At 45.5% G+C, this 15,843-nt stretch overlaps 2 protein-coding genes across 10 annotated transcripts; one reads left to right on the forward strand and one right to left on the reverse strand.

The window, feature by feature from the left end:
• The first annotated feature begins 7,612 nt into the window (after positions 1 to 7,612).
• LOC120678766 lies at positions 7,613 to 9,954 on the forward strand. Of its 9 annotated transcripts, none has more exons than XM_039960103.1 (5): positions 7,613 to 7,881; positions 8,183 to 8,232; positions 8,811 to 8,885; positions 9,061 to 9,241; positions 9,388 to 9,954. In XM_039960103.1, exons 4-5 carry the CDS (start codon positions 9,074 to 9,076, stop codon positions 9,610 to 9,612), a joined length of 393 nt encoding a protein of 130 aa, XP_039816037.1. In that variant the 5' UTR covers positions 7,613 to 7,881; positions 8,183 to 8,232; positions 8,811 to 8,885; positions 9,061 to 9,073; the 3' UTR covers positions 9,613 to 9,954. The 9 variants fall into 9 exon arrangements, with proteins under 9 accessions (XP_039816037.1, XP_039816035.1, XP_039816036.1 ...); XM_039960101.1 differs by having other exon boundaries at positions 7,614 to 7,881; positions 8,183 to 8,244; XM_039960098.1 differs by having other exon boundaries at positions 7,615 to 7,881; positions 8,183 to 8,244; positions 9,064 to 9,241.
• On the reverse strand, positions 9,796 to 14,025 carry LOC120678765 (chloroplastic group IIA intron splicing facilitator CRS1, chloroplastic-like). The gene is made up of 8 exons (XM_039960097.1): positions 13,296 to 14,025; positions 12,102 to 12,594; positions 11,707 to 11,837; positions 10,993 to 11,343; positions 10,745 to 10,901; positions 10,348 to 10,640; positions 10,202 to 10,261; positions 9,796 to 10,082 (listed from the first exon to the last, which is right to left on the reverse strand). Exons 1-8 carry the CDS (start codon positions 13,995 to 13,997, stop codon positions 10,038 to 10,040), a joined length of 2,232 nt encoding a protein of 743 aa, XP_039816031.1. The 5' UTR covers positions 13,998 to 14,025; the 3' UTR covers positions 9,796 to 10,037.
• Positions 14,026 to 15,843: the final 1,818 nt, after the last annotated feature.

Consider the following 15,843-nt stretch of genomic DNA (forward strand, 5'->3'; position numbering starts at 1 on the left):
CTAGCCAATAAGAACAGTTGTTCACTTATATCCATGTTATGCATTAGATGCTTCCGCAACCAGCTACAGAAAGTGTTCATGTGCTCACGTGTAATCCATGCCTCAGACTTTTCCGGGAAATTGGAGAGCAGAATTTTCTTGTGTTCCTCGATATATGGGTCAACCAAGGATGATTGTTGAAGAACCGTATAATGCGCTTTCTTGAATGAGAAATCATCTGTGCAGACATAAGATTTCTTTCCTAATGTACCCTTTCCAGATAGTCTCCCCTCATATCGCGATTCAGGGACTCCAATCAGTTTAAGGTCATCAATAAAGTCAACACAAAAGTCAATGATGTTGAAGAAAGATGGTGGAAATATCAGCTCAAAGCCAACAAGACATTGCACCACATCGTTTTGCAGCTTTATCAAATTCTCCGGGTCAATTATCTTCTGAGAAACTGCGTTGAGGAAGGCACATATCTTCACGATGGTTAACCGGACGTTATCAGGCAGAATCCCCCGCAGCACAACCGGAAGAAGTTCGGTCATAAGCACATGGCAGTCATGGGACTTGAGATTTGTAAATTTCTTCTCTGCCAAATTTAAGATTCCTTTTATATTGGATGAGTATCCAGATGGAACCTTTATACTGCTCAAGCAGTCAAACATGGTTTCTTTCTCTTCCTTGCTAAGAGTATAGCTGGCAGGACTTAAGTATTGTCGTCCATTATCTCGCTGTTGTGGATGTAAGGCATCTCGTTCTTCCATACGTTGCAATTCTTGACGTGCTTCTACTGTATCTTTTGTCTTTCCGTACACTCCCAAGAATGCTATCAGGTTGACGCAAAAATTCTTCGTGAGGTGCATCACATCAATTGCATGACGAACATCTAAGACTTCCCAATATGGTAGCTCCCAAAATATAGATTTCTTCTTCCACATGGGCGCCATTCCATTTTCGTTCGGAACAGGTTGGCTACCAGATCCCTTTCCAAAAACAACTTCTAGATCTTTTACCATGTTGAAGACGTCTTTACCACTACGGTGCATCGGTTTTGTTCGGTGGTCCGCTTGGCCTTTGAAATGCTTGCCCTTCTTTCGTACCGCATGCCTGATGGGAAGAAACCGACGATGACCCATGTATACAACCTTCTTACAGTGAGTCAACCATATATTATCGGTATCATCTAAACAGTGTGTGCATGCTTTGTATCCCTTGTTCGAATGTCCTGACAAGTTACTAAGAGTAGGCCAGTCATTGATCGTTACGAACAGCAATGCTCGTAGGTTGAAGTTTTCCTGTTTGTATTCATCCCACATCCGTACACCTTCATCGCCCCAGAGCAATAAGAGTTCTTCGACCAATGGTCTTAGGTACACATCAATGTCATTTCCGGGCTGCTTTGGACCCGGGATAAGCACTGGCATCATGATGAACTTTCGTTTCATGCAGAGCCATGGTGGAAGATTGTACAGACAAAGAGTCACAGGCCAAGTGCTATGACCACTGCTCATCTCACCAAAAGGATTCATGCCATCCGTACTCAAACCGAACCTTATGTTTCTCGCATCCAAATCAAATTTAGGGTACGTTCTATCTATTTTTCTCCACTGCGACCCATCAGCGGGGTGTCTCAACATCGAGTCTTTCTTGCGTTCCTCTTTGTGCCATCGCATCAACTTAGCATTATCTTTATTTCTAAACAGACGCTTCAAACGTGGTATTATAGGCAAATACCACATGACCTTCGCAGGAACTCTCTTCCGGGGAGGCTCTCCCTCGACATCTCCAGGATCATCTTTTCTAATCTTGTAACGCAATGCACTGCATACGGGACATGCATCCAAATTCTCGTACTCGCCTCGGTAGAGGATGCAGTCGTTGGGGCATGCATGTATCTTTTGCACTTCCAGTCCCAAAGGGCAAACAAGTTGTTTGGTTTCATACGTTGTGGCAGGCAATTCATTGTCCTTAGGAAGCATTTTTTTAACAAGTTTGAGTAATTCACCAAATCCCTTGTCGGATACACCATTTGTCGCCTTCCATTGCAGCAACTCCAAGGTGGTGCCAAGTTTCTTAAATCCATTTTGACAATCTGGGTACAACAACTTATGGTGGTCCTCTAACAACTTCTGGAACTTCAACCTCTCTGTTTCACTCTCACAGTCTGCCTGCACATTGTGCAATGCTTGCCCCAGATCGTCGCTGGGATCATTTTCTGCTACATCTACTTCGGGCTCTTCCATGGGAATATCGTCATCGAATGCACCGATTCCAGCATTCCCGGGAAAGTGGTCGTCAAAATCTTCTTCTTCATTGTCTTCCATGGTAACCCCCTGTTCTCCGTGCTTCGTCCAACAAACATACTTTTTCATGAAACCATTTGCGAAAATGTGGCTGTGTAGGATTCTTGAAGATGAGTAATCCTTGTTATTGTTGCAATGAACACACGGGCAGCACATAAAACCATTCTGCTTGTTTGCCTCAGCCACAGACAAAAAATAATGCAGGCCATCAATGAATTCTTTCGAACGTCGGTCAGCATTGTACATCCATTGCCGGTCCATCTGCATTTTAAATAAATCGATTTGAATTCTTTACACGTATCGAATAAATAAAATATATCAAACCTAAATTAAACTAAATGTAACATAACATGAATAATTAAAAGATATGCAATATCTATCATACATCTTGATTAATTAAAAGGGGTACTTAATCCATTACAGAACTTAACAAAGGAGTACTATACATGAAATTTAAAAATTCGGTCAACAACACATAGGTTTTCAACCGTCCTTGCGTTGGAACGCAGAATGTTCTAACGGATTTCTTGCTGGCGCAGAATAAGATGGCGGAGCTGAAACCTCCGAGTTTGGTGGTGACGAACCGTAACGCCGCAATAAATCCTCAAGATCAAACGGAGGTTCCTCGCCCCTTGCCATGCATTCTCTATATTCTTTTTCCAAATAACGGAGCGCTGCCCTATGAAAAGCACTAGGTTTTTTGGACCGACGACCTACTCGAGTTGTGCCCTTCTCTCCAGAAGGACAACGATCACCCCCACCGGCGCCACTCCCTCCAGCTGTTGAAGCCATATTTTACTGAAAAATACCTTTATTTTCCACAAAATTATAAATTCTTACCATTACAAAGCAAAAATTATTTACTATTACAATTACAATGATCAGATTAATAACTCTTGCAAATAACAATGAAATTATATAAAAAAAGACGAAATGTATCATTAATCCTCAAGAAATCTCTAATTAATTGAAAGAAATCTCTATAACTTCTAATTACTTTGACACCCTTCAGTTCCAGGAGTACACTCTTTTCAATATCCAGAAACCCTCTAGAAGAAAAATAAACCTTTATTTCTGAAAATGTATATGTCAGTAACCTCAACCCTGCGGTGATGACACTGCCTTTCGGGGGGACACGGTGCGGTACAAGGATGTCACCAATCGGCTAGTCGCAGCACCAACATTTACGATTAATAGGCACAGCACTTGGCACAGGCAGCATGCTCGTTCATATGCTCTCAGTACAACAACGGCATGCTGACTGCGTCAAATGCTGTCTTCTTATCAATCGGAAGTGCTGGTGATGCGACCAACCGATTTGCGACGTCCTTATAGCGCATCGTGTATCCCTGAAAGGTAGTGCCATCACCGTTGGATGGAGATTAACGACGTATACTTGTTTCGAAATAAAGATTTTTTTAGCTTCTAGATGGTTTCAATGTGAGCCTGATTAAATACATCACTAGAGTGTCAAAATAATCCATTCATAATACAAAAAATTCTATAATATACTCATTTCATTAATTCATTCACGAATAAAAAAATCAACTATCCACAATATGGTCATATATACAAGTACATCACATGAAGTATCTACACTCATTCTAAAAATTTCTACTATCCATATACTCATCTAAATCTAAAAGAAAATTACGCCTACATATATATGCAATCTAGCTAGCAAAATAATGTCCAAGAAATGAGCTAGCTACACATTTTCTCTATTTCTAAAGTATGAAATGAGCTATACAAGCCAAGGAAGAAGAGAAAAACAAGCCCCAAACCTTTAGAGCAGATGGATGGACGGGGAATCAAAGATCTTCACAAATGTGGTGAAGAAATGAGCAAGAACTCCTCTATCCCGAGCCAAGAACAGAGAAAACAAGTGAGCTGAATGGCTCGGGCGGGGGGAGAGGGAAGGGGATAAGGGAAGGCCTTTTGTCCCGGTTGGAGGCACGAACCGGGACAAAAGGGGGGACTTTTGTCCCGGTTGGTGGTTCCAACCGGGACAAAAGGCTACGCGGGCCTTTTGTCCCGGTTGGAACCACCAACCGGGACAAAAGTCTCCCATTTTGTCCCGGTTGGTGTCTCCAACCGGGACAAAAGGCCCCCGTCCCCCCGCTGGCCCGGCTAGCCGTTGGACCCGGGACAAAAGCCACCTATTGTCCCGGGCCCAAAGGCTGCCGGGACAAATGGCCAGGAACAAAGGCCTGTTTTGTAGTAGTGCTAGCCCTTGGAAGAGGTTGCGGTCCCGGCAGCGGCGTCCTTGCTGGGGTTGTCCCTTGGCTGGAGTTGGGGGAGCGCGTCAACACCGTGGCGTCGGGTCGCGGCCCTTTCCCAGCACCAGTTCGGCCGCGCACCCCCAGCACTTCCCTACCGGGTGCCCGCGCAACCGCGCTTCGCGGCAGCGGCATGCCTGCTGGCTCCCATCCGGGGGTGGCTCGACCATGGTGCCGGCGCGACGGCGGGATTGGGAGGTAGCAATGGCATCTGCAGCCCGCTGGTGGAGAGTCAGCCTCGGACGCTGCCTGGCTGCCGGCAAGTGCTCCTGATGGGCGCAGGCGTGTGGAGGTGGCTTCGAAGAGTGCAGGGAGAAATCCCAGTCCAGCCACATGATAGCCGGCAATGACTATGTTTCTTGCGTCGATTTTCCTTTTGAAGGCATTGCCAATACGCTATCTACATAAATTTTGATGAATCTTCAGGTGAAAACCCAATTCTAATTTGATAGATGAGGCGGCGATGACGTCTTTGATGTTATTTTCTTCTTGAGGCATTGTCTTGGAGATCCTTGTATCTGATTTAATTACCTCGGCAACATCTGATGGTTCGAACATTAAATTTCTAAGCAGACGAGTGATATTATCGGTGGCGGATCTAACGGTCGGGGCTAAAGCACCCCTACCGCCGGAGAACCCCTAAAATCCCCCTTAACCCCCCCTAAAATTTTCTGCCATGGGAGAGAGGATAGGAGAGTTTGAGCGGCTGAGCCTCGACGTGTCTGGAGGTCCAAAACGAAGCCCGTCCGGCGGCCGGAGCAACTAGGCTGTTCGGCTGGCCACTTGAGCCCAACTTTCTTTCACGGCCCAAACAACAGCCGAGCGGGCCGACCGAGCCAGCCTTCGCCCTCCCCCCCCCCGCGGGCCTCTCCTCTCTCGGTCTCGGCCTCTGTCGTCTCTCCGACTCTCTCTCTCCCCCTCTCCTCCCGTGTCCCGCTCCCGGCGGCCAGCGGCTGCTCGACCGGTGAATCGCCTCGGGGCTCGGCTACTCGGTGGCCGCTCGGCCTCAGCGGGGCGGGGGTGGCCGCAGTACTGGGCGGCCGGATGGGGCCGCGGCCCGTGGGAGAGAGGATAGGAGGGTTTGAGCGGCTGAGCCTCGACGCATCTGGAGCAGGCCCGTTGATGAGGGTGTGCGAGGTGGATGCTCGCAGAGGGCCCCCAAATAGGTGGGCTCCCAAGGCCAGATATAGGTATAGGTCTGTATGTCCGTCCCTAACTCTCAACACGTCCGTCCGTTAGGTACTCACGTATTTTGAAGATCAGTCGTCCAACTGATTGGTGCTTTGGTAAAAATTGGTTGACAGTAAGTCAATTATAAAATACTCGAACCAAGGTGTAAGTAATCACTTATCGTTGCTCCTTTTCAAAAACTAAAAATTGAAACATCTAGATGTAGGTTTAATTAGTAGTTAGATTAATCAATAAAGGCTTAAATTTTTTATTTGTTCTATAATCTGATAATTATACGAGCCATAGTGACTTAATTAGTAGTTAGATTAATCCGAAAGCTTTTAGGAGCGCGTGGAGGCGTCGTCCGCCCCTAAAAATCAATTTATAGGGGGCGGGTGACACCATCACCCACCTCTAAAAACAAGCCCTATTTTCAAGAGCAGGTAATGGCGCCGCCCGCCCTAAAAATACTTTTGTAGGGTGGGTCAGGTGCTACAGTAACCCCGCTCCCTTTATAGGAGTGGGTTACATTTTGATTGCCTATAGAAAAAATAGGATATTCCTGCAAATTATTTTTGCAGTAGTGAAAATTGTTCTAAAATGTACATGAAGAGACAAAAAAATATAAGCACTCGCTCAATATTAATTAGTAGTATTAGACCAAATATTTTAAAAAAAATTAGAGCCCAATTTGCATTTCGCACCTGGGCCCAAATTCCTGGAGACGGCCCAGGTCTGGAAGCGCTTTTTTCATTTTTATATTTTAAAAAAAACAAAATTTCAAAAATATATGCCGAATAGGGAAATTTTCAAAAATGGGTGTCTGTCGCCCCCCTAATGGGCGACAGGGTGCCTGTCGCCCATCCAGTGGACGACAGGACCTAAATGTAAAAAAAATTTACATTTAGGTCTTGGCGCCCAGGGCGCATTAAACAGTGAACTTGTAAAATCGATATAAAATCATAGAAAAATAAAAAAATACAAAATCAACTGTTCTGAATTCTATGAAACAAGATCTACAACTTTTGTTACATAAAGTTGTTCATTTGATCAATGTATCTTGCTCTATTTTAAATACCAGTTTAATACACTTTTATTTAAATCTCAAGATCCATCCTTTGGATGCATGTCATCTTTGGCCAGAGTGTTGCATATGGTGAGCATAGTCTTGTACAAAATTGGTAGGCCCAGAAAACATTTCTAGAATAAGTTTTTAAATTAGATCTTGCAATATGTCTAGTTTAAATGGGTTATTTATCCATACTGCTATACTGAGTATTAGAAGCCATAACTTTTACAGTACCATTATTTTATTTCCTAAGAGTTATAAAAAAGTTTGGTAAATTTTAGATTAGCATAACTAGACCAAATGAATTATTTCAGATGTTTCTAGGTACAAGAACTATTTTTCTTGATTTAGATACATTGATCAAATGAAAAACTTTATGTAATAAAAGTTGTAGATATTATTTCATAGAATCCAGAACAGTTGAGTTTATATTTTTACGATTTTATATCAATTTTACAAGTTCACTGTTTAATGCGCCCTGGACATCAGGACCTAAATGTATTTTTTTACATTTAGGTTCTCCCCGTCGCACATTAGGGGACGACAGGCATCCATTTTTAAAAATTTCCATATTCAACATATATTTTTGAAATTTTGTTTTTTTAATATAAAAATGAAAAAAAGTTGAAGACGAAGTCCCTCCGGCGGCCGGCGCAACTGGGCTGTTCACTGGCCACTTGAGCCCAACTTTCTTTCCCGGCCCAGACAACTGCCGAGCGGGCCGACCGAGCCGGCCTTTGGGTCTCTGTCTCTGTCGTCTCTCCGCCTCTCTCTCGCCCTCTCCTCCCGCTCCCGGCGGCCGGCCGCCTCTCGCCCTCTCCTACCGCGTCCCGCTCCCGGCGGCCAGCGGCTGCTCGGCCGGTGAATCGCTTCGGGGCTCGGCTGCTCAGTGGCCGCTCGGCCCCAGCGGGGCGGGGGGTGGCCGCAGTACTGGTCGGCCGGACGGGGCCGCGGCCCGCGGGCGCGGCCGCGCGGGGGGCAGCGCCGTGCCGCCGCAGGAGAGTGGGGCAGGCAGCAGGCCTGCAGGGCGCAGCCGGCAGTGCGGCACGGCAGGCCGAGCGCGGGTTCAAAGGTGCACTTTAATGATTACCAAGTCATGCTACTTTGAGAGTTAAAATCGAAAGCTCCGTCACGGAGAATTCATTCCCTGCAAGTGCAAGCATTTGCGTATCCTAGCATTGATCTATTGACATGTATCCCTACTTCTATGTGTTTCCAGTCTTCCACGTCTAGATGTCCTCTGTTATTTCTAGTGAAGTAGTGATAACTGAAATGTTGTGGGCCTTATAGTAATGAAAGTTTAACACTTTAGATTTGCTGCTTGTATCAGATACCTTAGTATGTCTCTGACAAATAGGATATATTTATTTCAGGAATGCCCAACCCAGATTCCAGTTCATTGTCATGAATCGCCGGAATACTGGTATTTTAGCATGTAATTTTCTTGAGCTTGTTTGATCTTGTATGATTGATTATTATTCTACCCTTTGCAAGACTTACACATGAGAATAATTCAATCATGTGACATGAATGATGATCGGTATGAACCTGGCGGTTCAAAACGTCAAGTAGCATATTGGGGAACTATTTTTTCTGTGAACAATTGTGATCTTTGCTCCTGCCATTAGGAAGTAGTTGGAATTTTAGATAATTCCATCTCATAAACTTCAATGTTGGTCTTATATGGGATACCATGAACTTGGACTTGCTCTTATACTTCAGCCCCCCCCCATGTATTTTTTCTGGATCCGCCACTGGATATTATGGTTTGGTATTGCGTAAAAGGTTTTGCAAGGATGGAACGTGGATGAAGGGAAGCATTGAAGCTTAGTGTTTTTGATTTTTTTTCTTTGTTTTAGAGTTTTCTTCTTTGTGTTTGGAGATCCACGTTCAACATCTAGAATCTAAGAAAACCTATAACTTGTGGCTGTATATATTCGCGCATGTGAATATTCTGCCGCGGACTCCTTACATCTCGTCTTCTACCAACTGGTGTTTCAGATCTAACCCACCGCCGCTCCCTGGATTCTGCACCTCACTGCTGCTGCTGCCACCGACTCTAACCAGCACTCTAAGGTGTGTGATAATATTTGTTACAGGCGATTGTATCCCTCGGTTCTCCGTGGTGTGGTGGTGTCAAATTTTCGTATCCGTTGGTTCATGAATTTTATAGTCCACTGACCGTGGTGTCAAATTTTCGTATCCGTTGGTTCATGAATTTTATAGTCCACTGACCACTGCTCTGAAGCAGCAGCTAATCGGCTATGTTCGCGACGGCAGCGCGGTGGGCGGCGAAGAAGGGGAAGCCAAAGATGGCGCCGATCGAGCTGACAACGCCGCCGGAGCAGACGCAGTCCATCACGCGCGCAATCTTCGATGTCGTCAGGGAGCACGGACCGCTCACCATCTCCGACGTCTGGGACCATGTCAAGGTACATGTGATTGCCCAGGGAGTCGTTAACCCTTTCCGTCGTCACCCACGCACGAAACCTGTTCGACAGAATGTTTCCTCTGAAAAGAAAATGTTTCCTCTGAAAAGAAAAGATGGTGAGATTGATATTTGCTCTCTCGTCTTCAGGATGTTGGCCTTATGGGACTGACGAGCAAGCGGCAGATGAAGATCATGCTGCGGTGGATGAGGGAGCGCCAAAAGCTCAGGCTCATCTGCGACCACGACGGCCCACACAAGCAGTTCCTCTACACCACCTGGTTCACCAACCCCAAGAACGCGCCACAGAGGCCCAAGGGGGAGCTCAAGGCCAAACCCGAGAAGCTCTCCCCTCCGCCTCCCAAGCAGCCATGATATTGTTTGAGCAACCTCCATTATTAACAACCAACGGTCTACCAAGTGATGACTAGTTGTGTGCCTTATAAGTTTCTTACCATCAAGGGTGATTTCCTGGTTAATCAGCATCCTTTCTCTAGCATGCAACAAAAGTGAAGAACCATGCAACACTTTTCAATATCTCTAGGCCTCAGCGCAAACTGTACATAAATTGAAGAAATTTCAATTATTTTCATGAAATGTTGTGAGTACGTACATCTGGGGCCATGCTGTTGGGACAATCTATTTTCTCGTGTTAAGTGGCAGTGGCACATATGTACAACAACAGACAATTATACAGCTATACACTTTCAAGTTTCAGCATTGTTCATTCAGGGCTTTACACAGCCATCCCAAATGAAAGCTGCAGGTAATTGTTCAGAATTAAAAAAAATTCAAGTCCCTCATGATCTTGGGGTTCGATACTTGATTTGCCTTGCCACATATCTCTACAGCAATAGGATAAAAAAAATTAATCAGGAGAACAATTTCCAGCTGCATAAGTATAAGAAGTGGACAGTGAGCATTAATTCCTAGCTACAAAACATATGAACTATTGCATACTGACCAGTCTCCTTTTCAGTTCCAAAATGGACTTTTGTCTTTCCCGAGCAAAGTATTTCATTGACTGCATAATGAAAGGGTGTGAGATAGCTAGAAATAGTTAATAAAATGGAAGTTCTAGTGGACGAATGGTTATATGCTGATTTGTACCCCTCGTCGTTGGACCTCAATTGATCTGCGCAGTGCTTCTCTTTTTGTTAGAAGATTACTGGATGATGATTTTTCTGGGCGGTGATAGTTTTTCCCACGGTAAAGTATTATGGAATGGCTGGTCGGAAGCTTTTCTACAGCTATTAGGATACCACCTGTTTCAACCTCGAGCAGATTTGCTGTGTACATGATTTGGCGGGCTTGATTCTGCTTCGTAATTACTTTCACAACCTCTTTATGTTTCCAGTGTTGATGAATCTCTTCAATTACACCATCAAAGATGCCACGCCTTCCTGCAGGGAAAACAAATGATACATAGATTCAATAATTATAGAAAGCTAAGATGGCTGTTGGTGGTCATTGGTAACGGTATAAGAGCACATATAGATAGTTGTACCTAGAAGAACAAGACCATCCATTTTACGGCCAATCATGCGGAACATCGCCTTTTCCTCTTCTGTCAAGAGTTCTTTGTCTGCGGACTCCTCTAAAGGGCTCCAAGAATTGTGAAGCTTTGCCAGTGCCTGGTTGGATCTTTCAATCTTCTTGTTAAGCTGCAGAAAATAACAGAGTTAGATTACAATTAAATGTCATTAGAAGTTAAGGACTTCAAAAGAGAGCATGAGATGCTTCCCATCAACATACAATGGAAAGCTTCCATTCTTGGTCTTTCAGTTCCTTTTCCAATCTATGCTTCTCAGCCTCTAGTTCAATGATGGTGTTGGAGTTTTCAGTATTTCCATGCACATGGTCAGCTTGGAAGTTCTGATACTCCCTGAAAGTTCCTACAGAACTTTCTTCTGATGACAATCCACCGACCATCTGAAGAGAGTCAACTGCTTTCAGTCGAGCTTCTTCTTCCTTCACTTGTTCATCATGTACCTGAGCCTCTCGTTGAATTACAGTTTGAGCAACTCCACCAGGAAGAAAATCCTTGCCTCTATATAGAATAATAAAATCCTTGTTTCTCAATATTACAGTGCCTCCTGTAAGATGCTGCACTGAGGAGCTTCAGTGTTACACATGAAGATACAAATGAAGGACCAAATATCAGCACAGAGAAACAAATTTCTGAATAAAAACCATGTAAACTTGCAGTAAGAAACTAAGGATTCATGGTTACTCCAATTCGGTATGTACTCTAGATCAACAGACCTTTGATAGGACAAAAGCTGGATTTAGCACATTAGTGTTAACAAACAAGTAGTAATGCAAGGTAAACCAAGCTTCATACCAAACAAAGGAGGTAACTGGCAACATTCTTGGATTTTTCTACTTAAATGGAATGATTACAATGCACAAAACAACACAAATGCTACCCATATCTTAGTACAAGATATCATCAGAAATGATACTTGCCTTAAGGTTCCATGCCATTTGTTCATTGTTTGTATTTTGGATACCCACTTTCACCGCAATTTTCGCTATAAGGCTTTTTTCCCAAAGCTTCAGTATAGCAGCAGCCAAACCCTGCAGTCTTGTATTTCTACCTGCCAAAGATAGGCAAAATTATAATTTCCTCGTTCATAAGGTAGCCTAAGGTGGTGGGCCTCATAAGATGGTGAATATAGACAACAGAACTGGTTAAACACAATTGTCAAGTGAGCGCACAGAAGGTGAAACATGAATAAGATGGTGAGACTACAAACTACAGAAATGCTTAACACTTTATGTCCATAAAGAAAGCACACATATAGGAACAATTTAATCATATACTTGACAAAGATGCATCTGGCAACTAAATACATACTCACCAAGGGCAAAATGTGTCGGCAAAGGCTGTGCAAGTTTGCGCAAGTATGTCAGCTCCTCATCTGCTAGTGTTGGTCTCACACCAGGAGGGCACTGCCTAAACGGAGTCTTAAAGCCCGGAACAAACTCCGGGAGTAGATCAGCATCCACAGGCAATGGTGTGTTCCACCACCAATCAACAAATCGAGGGCCCAAACTGTCCAATAATCTGTTGACTTCTCTCTCATAGAGAGTTCCCTTGACAGGTTCTTCGTCATTCTGACCACAAATGCTTTGATACTTTTCTTGGAAAGCATCATCTGCTTTGCTATTAGCATTGGTTAGCATTTCACCTTCGTTACCATATTCAAGCTGGGTTGTAGGAACATTGTGTTTCATATTTTGAGCATCACTCACAAAATAGTGACTATGATTTGTGTTTTGCTGATAATTGCTTCCTCTGTAAACAAAATGTATGTCTCCTTTTGTCCAAACTACTAAGCCTCCTGTTTTTATCTGAGGAAAAAGGTAACCCATCAAAGAGAATCATAATTTTGAATTTAAGACCAACAACTGAATAATCATAAAACTAAAAGTGCTAGAAATAATTATGGTTGGCACCAAAATAATCTTTCTTTGTAAACAGACTATGACAGATTGACACCACAAGGCACACATGACAGTTTTAAGCCCCAAAAACCATGGATGGAGTAAACAACATAATCTAAAGAAAAACATGAAGAGAGCAAACTCAACTAAAAGTAACTAATTCAGACTTAAAGGAACGAGTTAGCATAGAATGGAATACTCGCTGTAATTATCACCTGTTGCCAACAGTTCAGTACAATTAACAAATTACTGATTGTTAGTCCACCATAATTGCAGCTCACTATGGCTCTACAATCAATTAGCACCGGCATTGCCATGTTATATATTCCTTGGCATCAATTTACACACCCTCCCCCATCCACACCCTCAACTACATCTGCACCTGCCAGTTTGAAGTTCTTTACAGAAGTGAGCACGGCATCAATTATGCTCTTGCAGCACCAATGTGGCACTACATGCACCAAAGTCACCTCTCCAATTTGCAGGGAAAACGAAAATCCGCAACATACCTTCTAGCCACATTGCTCTGATCGAAGCTCAAGTTCAACTCTCAAAGTACTTAGCGGAAAATCCTACAATGTGGCAATGGTTTCCATGGTCTGTCTCACCTCCAGAATCTCCCTGGCGCGGTCCATGTTCCGGCACAGCGGCTCGACGATGCGCACGGCGGCGAGCTCCTCGCCCCTAGCCCACTCCCGGCGCAGGTCGTCCACCACCTCCTCGGTGACCCCGGCCTTCTTGGCCCGCGCCCACCTGCCCATCCCGCGCGCCACATGCCGCAGCCGGTCCAGCTCGCCGGCCGCCAGCTCCGTCTCCGCGCGCGTGGGCTCCCTCGCCTTCTTCTCACGCCGCAGCGCGAGCTTGAGGCCCTCGTCCCTCGCCGCCGCCCACGGCACCGCCCGCGGCTTCCCCTTCTCCACCGCTTCCCGGCCCTGCTCCCGCGGCTGGATCGGGAGGTGGAATGGGACGGCGGCGGCGGCGTCGTTGCTGGCGGGGACGGGTCTCGGCGGGTCGGAGAGCTCGAGGGAGCGGACGCGGCGGATGATGCCGAGGACAGCACGGCGGGTGCGTCCGCCGGGGACGCCGGCGGTGAGGGGCTTGGCGGCCGCCTTGCCACCGGTGTTTCTCGCCGGTGCCGGCTTGGGGCCGTGGTGGCGGGGCTTGTTGGGAGGAGCTGCCTCGGCGGGGGGCGGGGGCGCCGCGGGGCTGGGGGAGGGGTTGTGGTTTTGCGTGGAGGGGCCGTGCAGCCATGGCGGCGGAGGCGGGGGCTTCGGGGACGGGGAGAAGAGAGGCAGCGGCGGGGGCGCCATGGCGGGCTCGGCTCTGCTGGGCGCGTCGCTCACTCTGCTCCGCACTAGTCTCTGGTGAGTGGGGCCGTGTGGGTGTCAGATAGGATGAATGGTCTGGCCGTGTGGTGTGGGTGTGGTCAGCGTGAAGCGTTCGTCGGATTGCGGATTTTTCTGCTTGTGGCCCTAGGCCCTAGCTGCGTTTTGGCCCGCGGGGAGATGGCCTTCGTTGTCTCCAACAATGAGAACACAAATCTAACATCTTTGCTTGGGTCATGCACACTGAAAGCATTCTCACCTAAATTTATCCTTCTCCAACAGTGAAGGGAGATCAGGAGAACCCAAATCCCCTCCCCACCCTGATGTTGCGGATCCGCCTACCCGCGGGCAGGCCTTCGACGACGATCGAGCTCGCCCTCCCCATCCACGATGCCTGCTTAGGCGGCGGAAGGGGCCGAGCAGCAGCAATCGGAGATCCAGGGCGGCGGTGGGGGCGCGGCGCGGATCTAGGGCGGCGAGGCGGAGCCCCCCTCAATGCTAGCTGAGAGCAACCACGTGGCCGCCACGTCGCCAGCTCTGGTGGTATGGGTCTTGGTATGCCAACTTTGTTGGAGACAGTCTAAACACTGGAACATCTGTGCCTTGCAGCAGGCAGCACAGTCGTCGCGTCACCTGCTAGATTTAGTGTAATTATTAGAAAACTACAGGGCCTACATTCAAAATAGCCAAAGGTTAGGATTGAGGCCGTGAGGGGGGTTATTGGAAAAGTGCCTGCCAGATCATTTTTATAAAGACTCAAGCATTATCGAATTTCTTTTCTTTGTATCTAAATAAACATTAGTTTGAATTTCTATGTGAAAAATATATGAACGTAGTCGGGATGAGCTGAGTTTAGTTGTGATTTTTAGAAAACCAAAGAACCTTTTTGCAAAACAGCCAAAGGCTTGCTGTGCGCCACATGCCCCTTGGCGTGCATGAAGCGCCGGGAGAAGGGCAAAGAAAAACTTGAGGGTCTATTTGCAAAATAGCCAAAGATTAGGGTGGGGGCCGCGAGGGGGCTTATTGAAAAAGTGCCTCATAGGGGGCATTTGTAAAGATTGAGCATTATCGAATTTCTTTTCTTTGTGTCAATATAAATATTAGTTCGAGGTTTTGCGTGAAAAATATATAAACATAGGTGCTGTATCATCGGGACGAGCAGAGTTTAGTTGTAATTTTTAGAAAACCAGAGAACGTTTTGGCAAAACAGCCAAATGCTTGGCTGCGCGCCACATGTCTCCTTTGCCTGCGTGAAGAATGGGGAGGAGGGCAACGGAAAACTTGAGGGCCCATTTTGCAAAATAACCAAAGGTTAGGGTTGTGGGGCTACGAGGGGGTATTGGAAAAGTTTCCTCGGAGGGGATTTTTGTAAATACCTGAGGATTATCAAATTTGTGTTTGTTTGTGTTAAAATAACATTAGTTCGAGATCCTACGTGAAAAATATATGAACGTGGGTGCTATACTGTCGGGATGAATTGAATTTAGTTGTAAATTTAAGAAAACTGAAGAATCTTTTTACAAAATAGCTAAAGGTTTAGCTATGTGCCAGATGTCCCTTTTGCCCCCATAAAGCACGAGGAGGAGGGTAAAGAGTAGGGGCTTTTAATCATTGCGATTTAGAAATTAGGATGATCAATGCGGTTAGTTAAAAGAAAGATCTTGAAATCTGCATTGATGAACAAAAGAAACATAAGGATAACAAATCCTATAGAACAAGGACGTACCTTCAAAATATGGAGCATTTTAGCAAAGTAAATTTTATCCCATATATCAGTTACATATTGATCTAATCAATCTCTACACATCTATATTAAGAAGATCATATTAAT

This window comes from Panicum virgatum, chromosome 6N, assembly GCF_016808335.1.
Source record: "Panicum virgatum strain AP13 chromosome 6N, P.virgatum_v5, whole genome shotgun sequence".
In the NCBI taxonomy this organism is placed as follows: Eukaryota; Viridiplantae; Streptophyta; class Magnoliopsida; order Poales; family Poaceae; genus Panicum; species Panicum virgatum.

Bases quoted from the DNA above. Each gene is read 5' to 3' on its own strand.
- LOC120678765 (XM_039960097.1), bottom strand. From the start codon at position 13,997: ATGGCGCCCCCGCCGCTGCCTCTCTTCTCCCCGTCCCCGAAGCCCCCG. The intron at 12,595-13,295 runs GTGAGACAGACC...CTTTTTCCTCAG, and splicing joins GCGCCAGGGAGATTCTGGAG to ATAAAAACAGGAGGCTTAGT. The intron at 10,641-10,744 runs GTACAACTATCT...TTTTCCCTGCAG, and splicing joins GGATGGTCTTGTTCTTCTAG to GAAGGCGTGGCATCTTTGAT.
- LOC120678766 (XM_039960103.1), top strand. From the start codon at position 9,074: ATGTTCGCGACGGCAGCGCGGTGGGCGGCGAAGAAGGGGAAGCCAAAG. The intron at 9,242-9,387 runs GTACATGTGATT...TCTCGTCTTCAG, and splicing joins ACGTCTGGGACCATGTCAAG to GATGTTGGCCTTATGGGACT.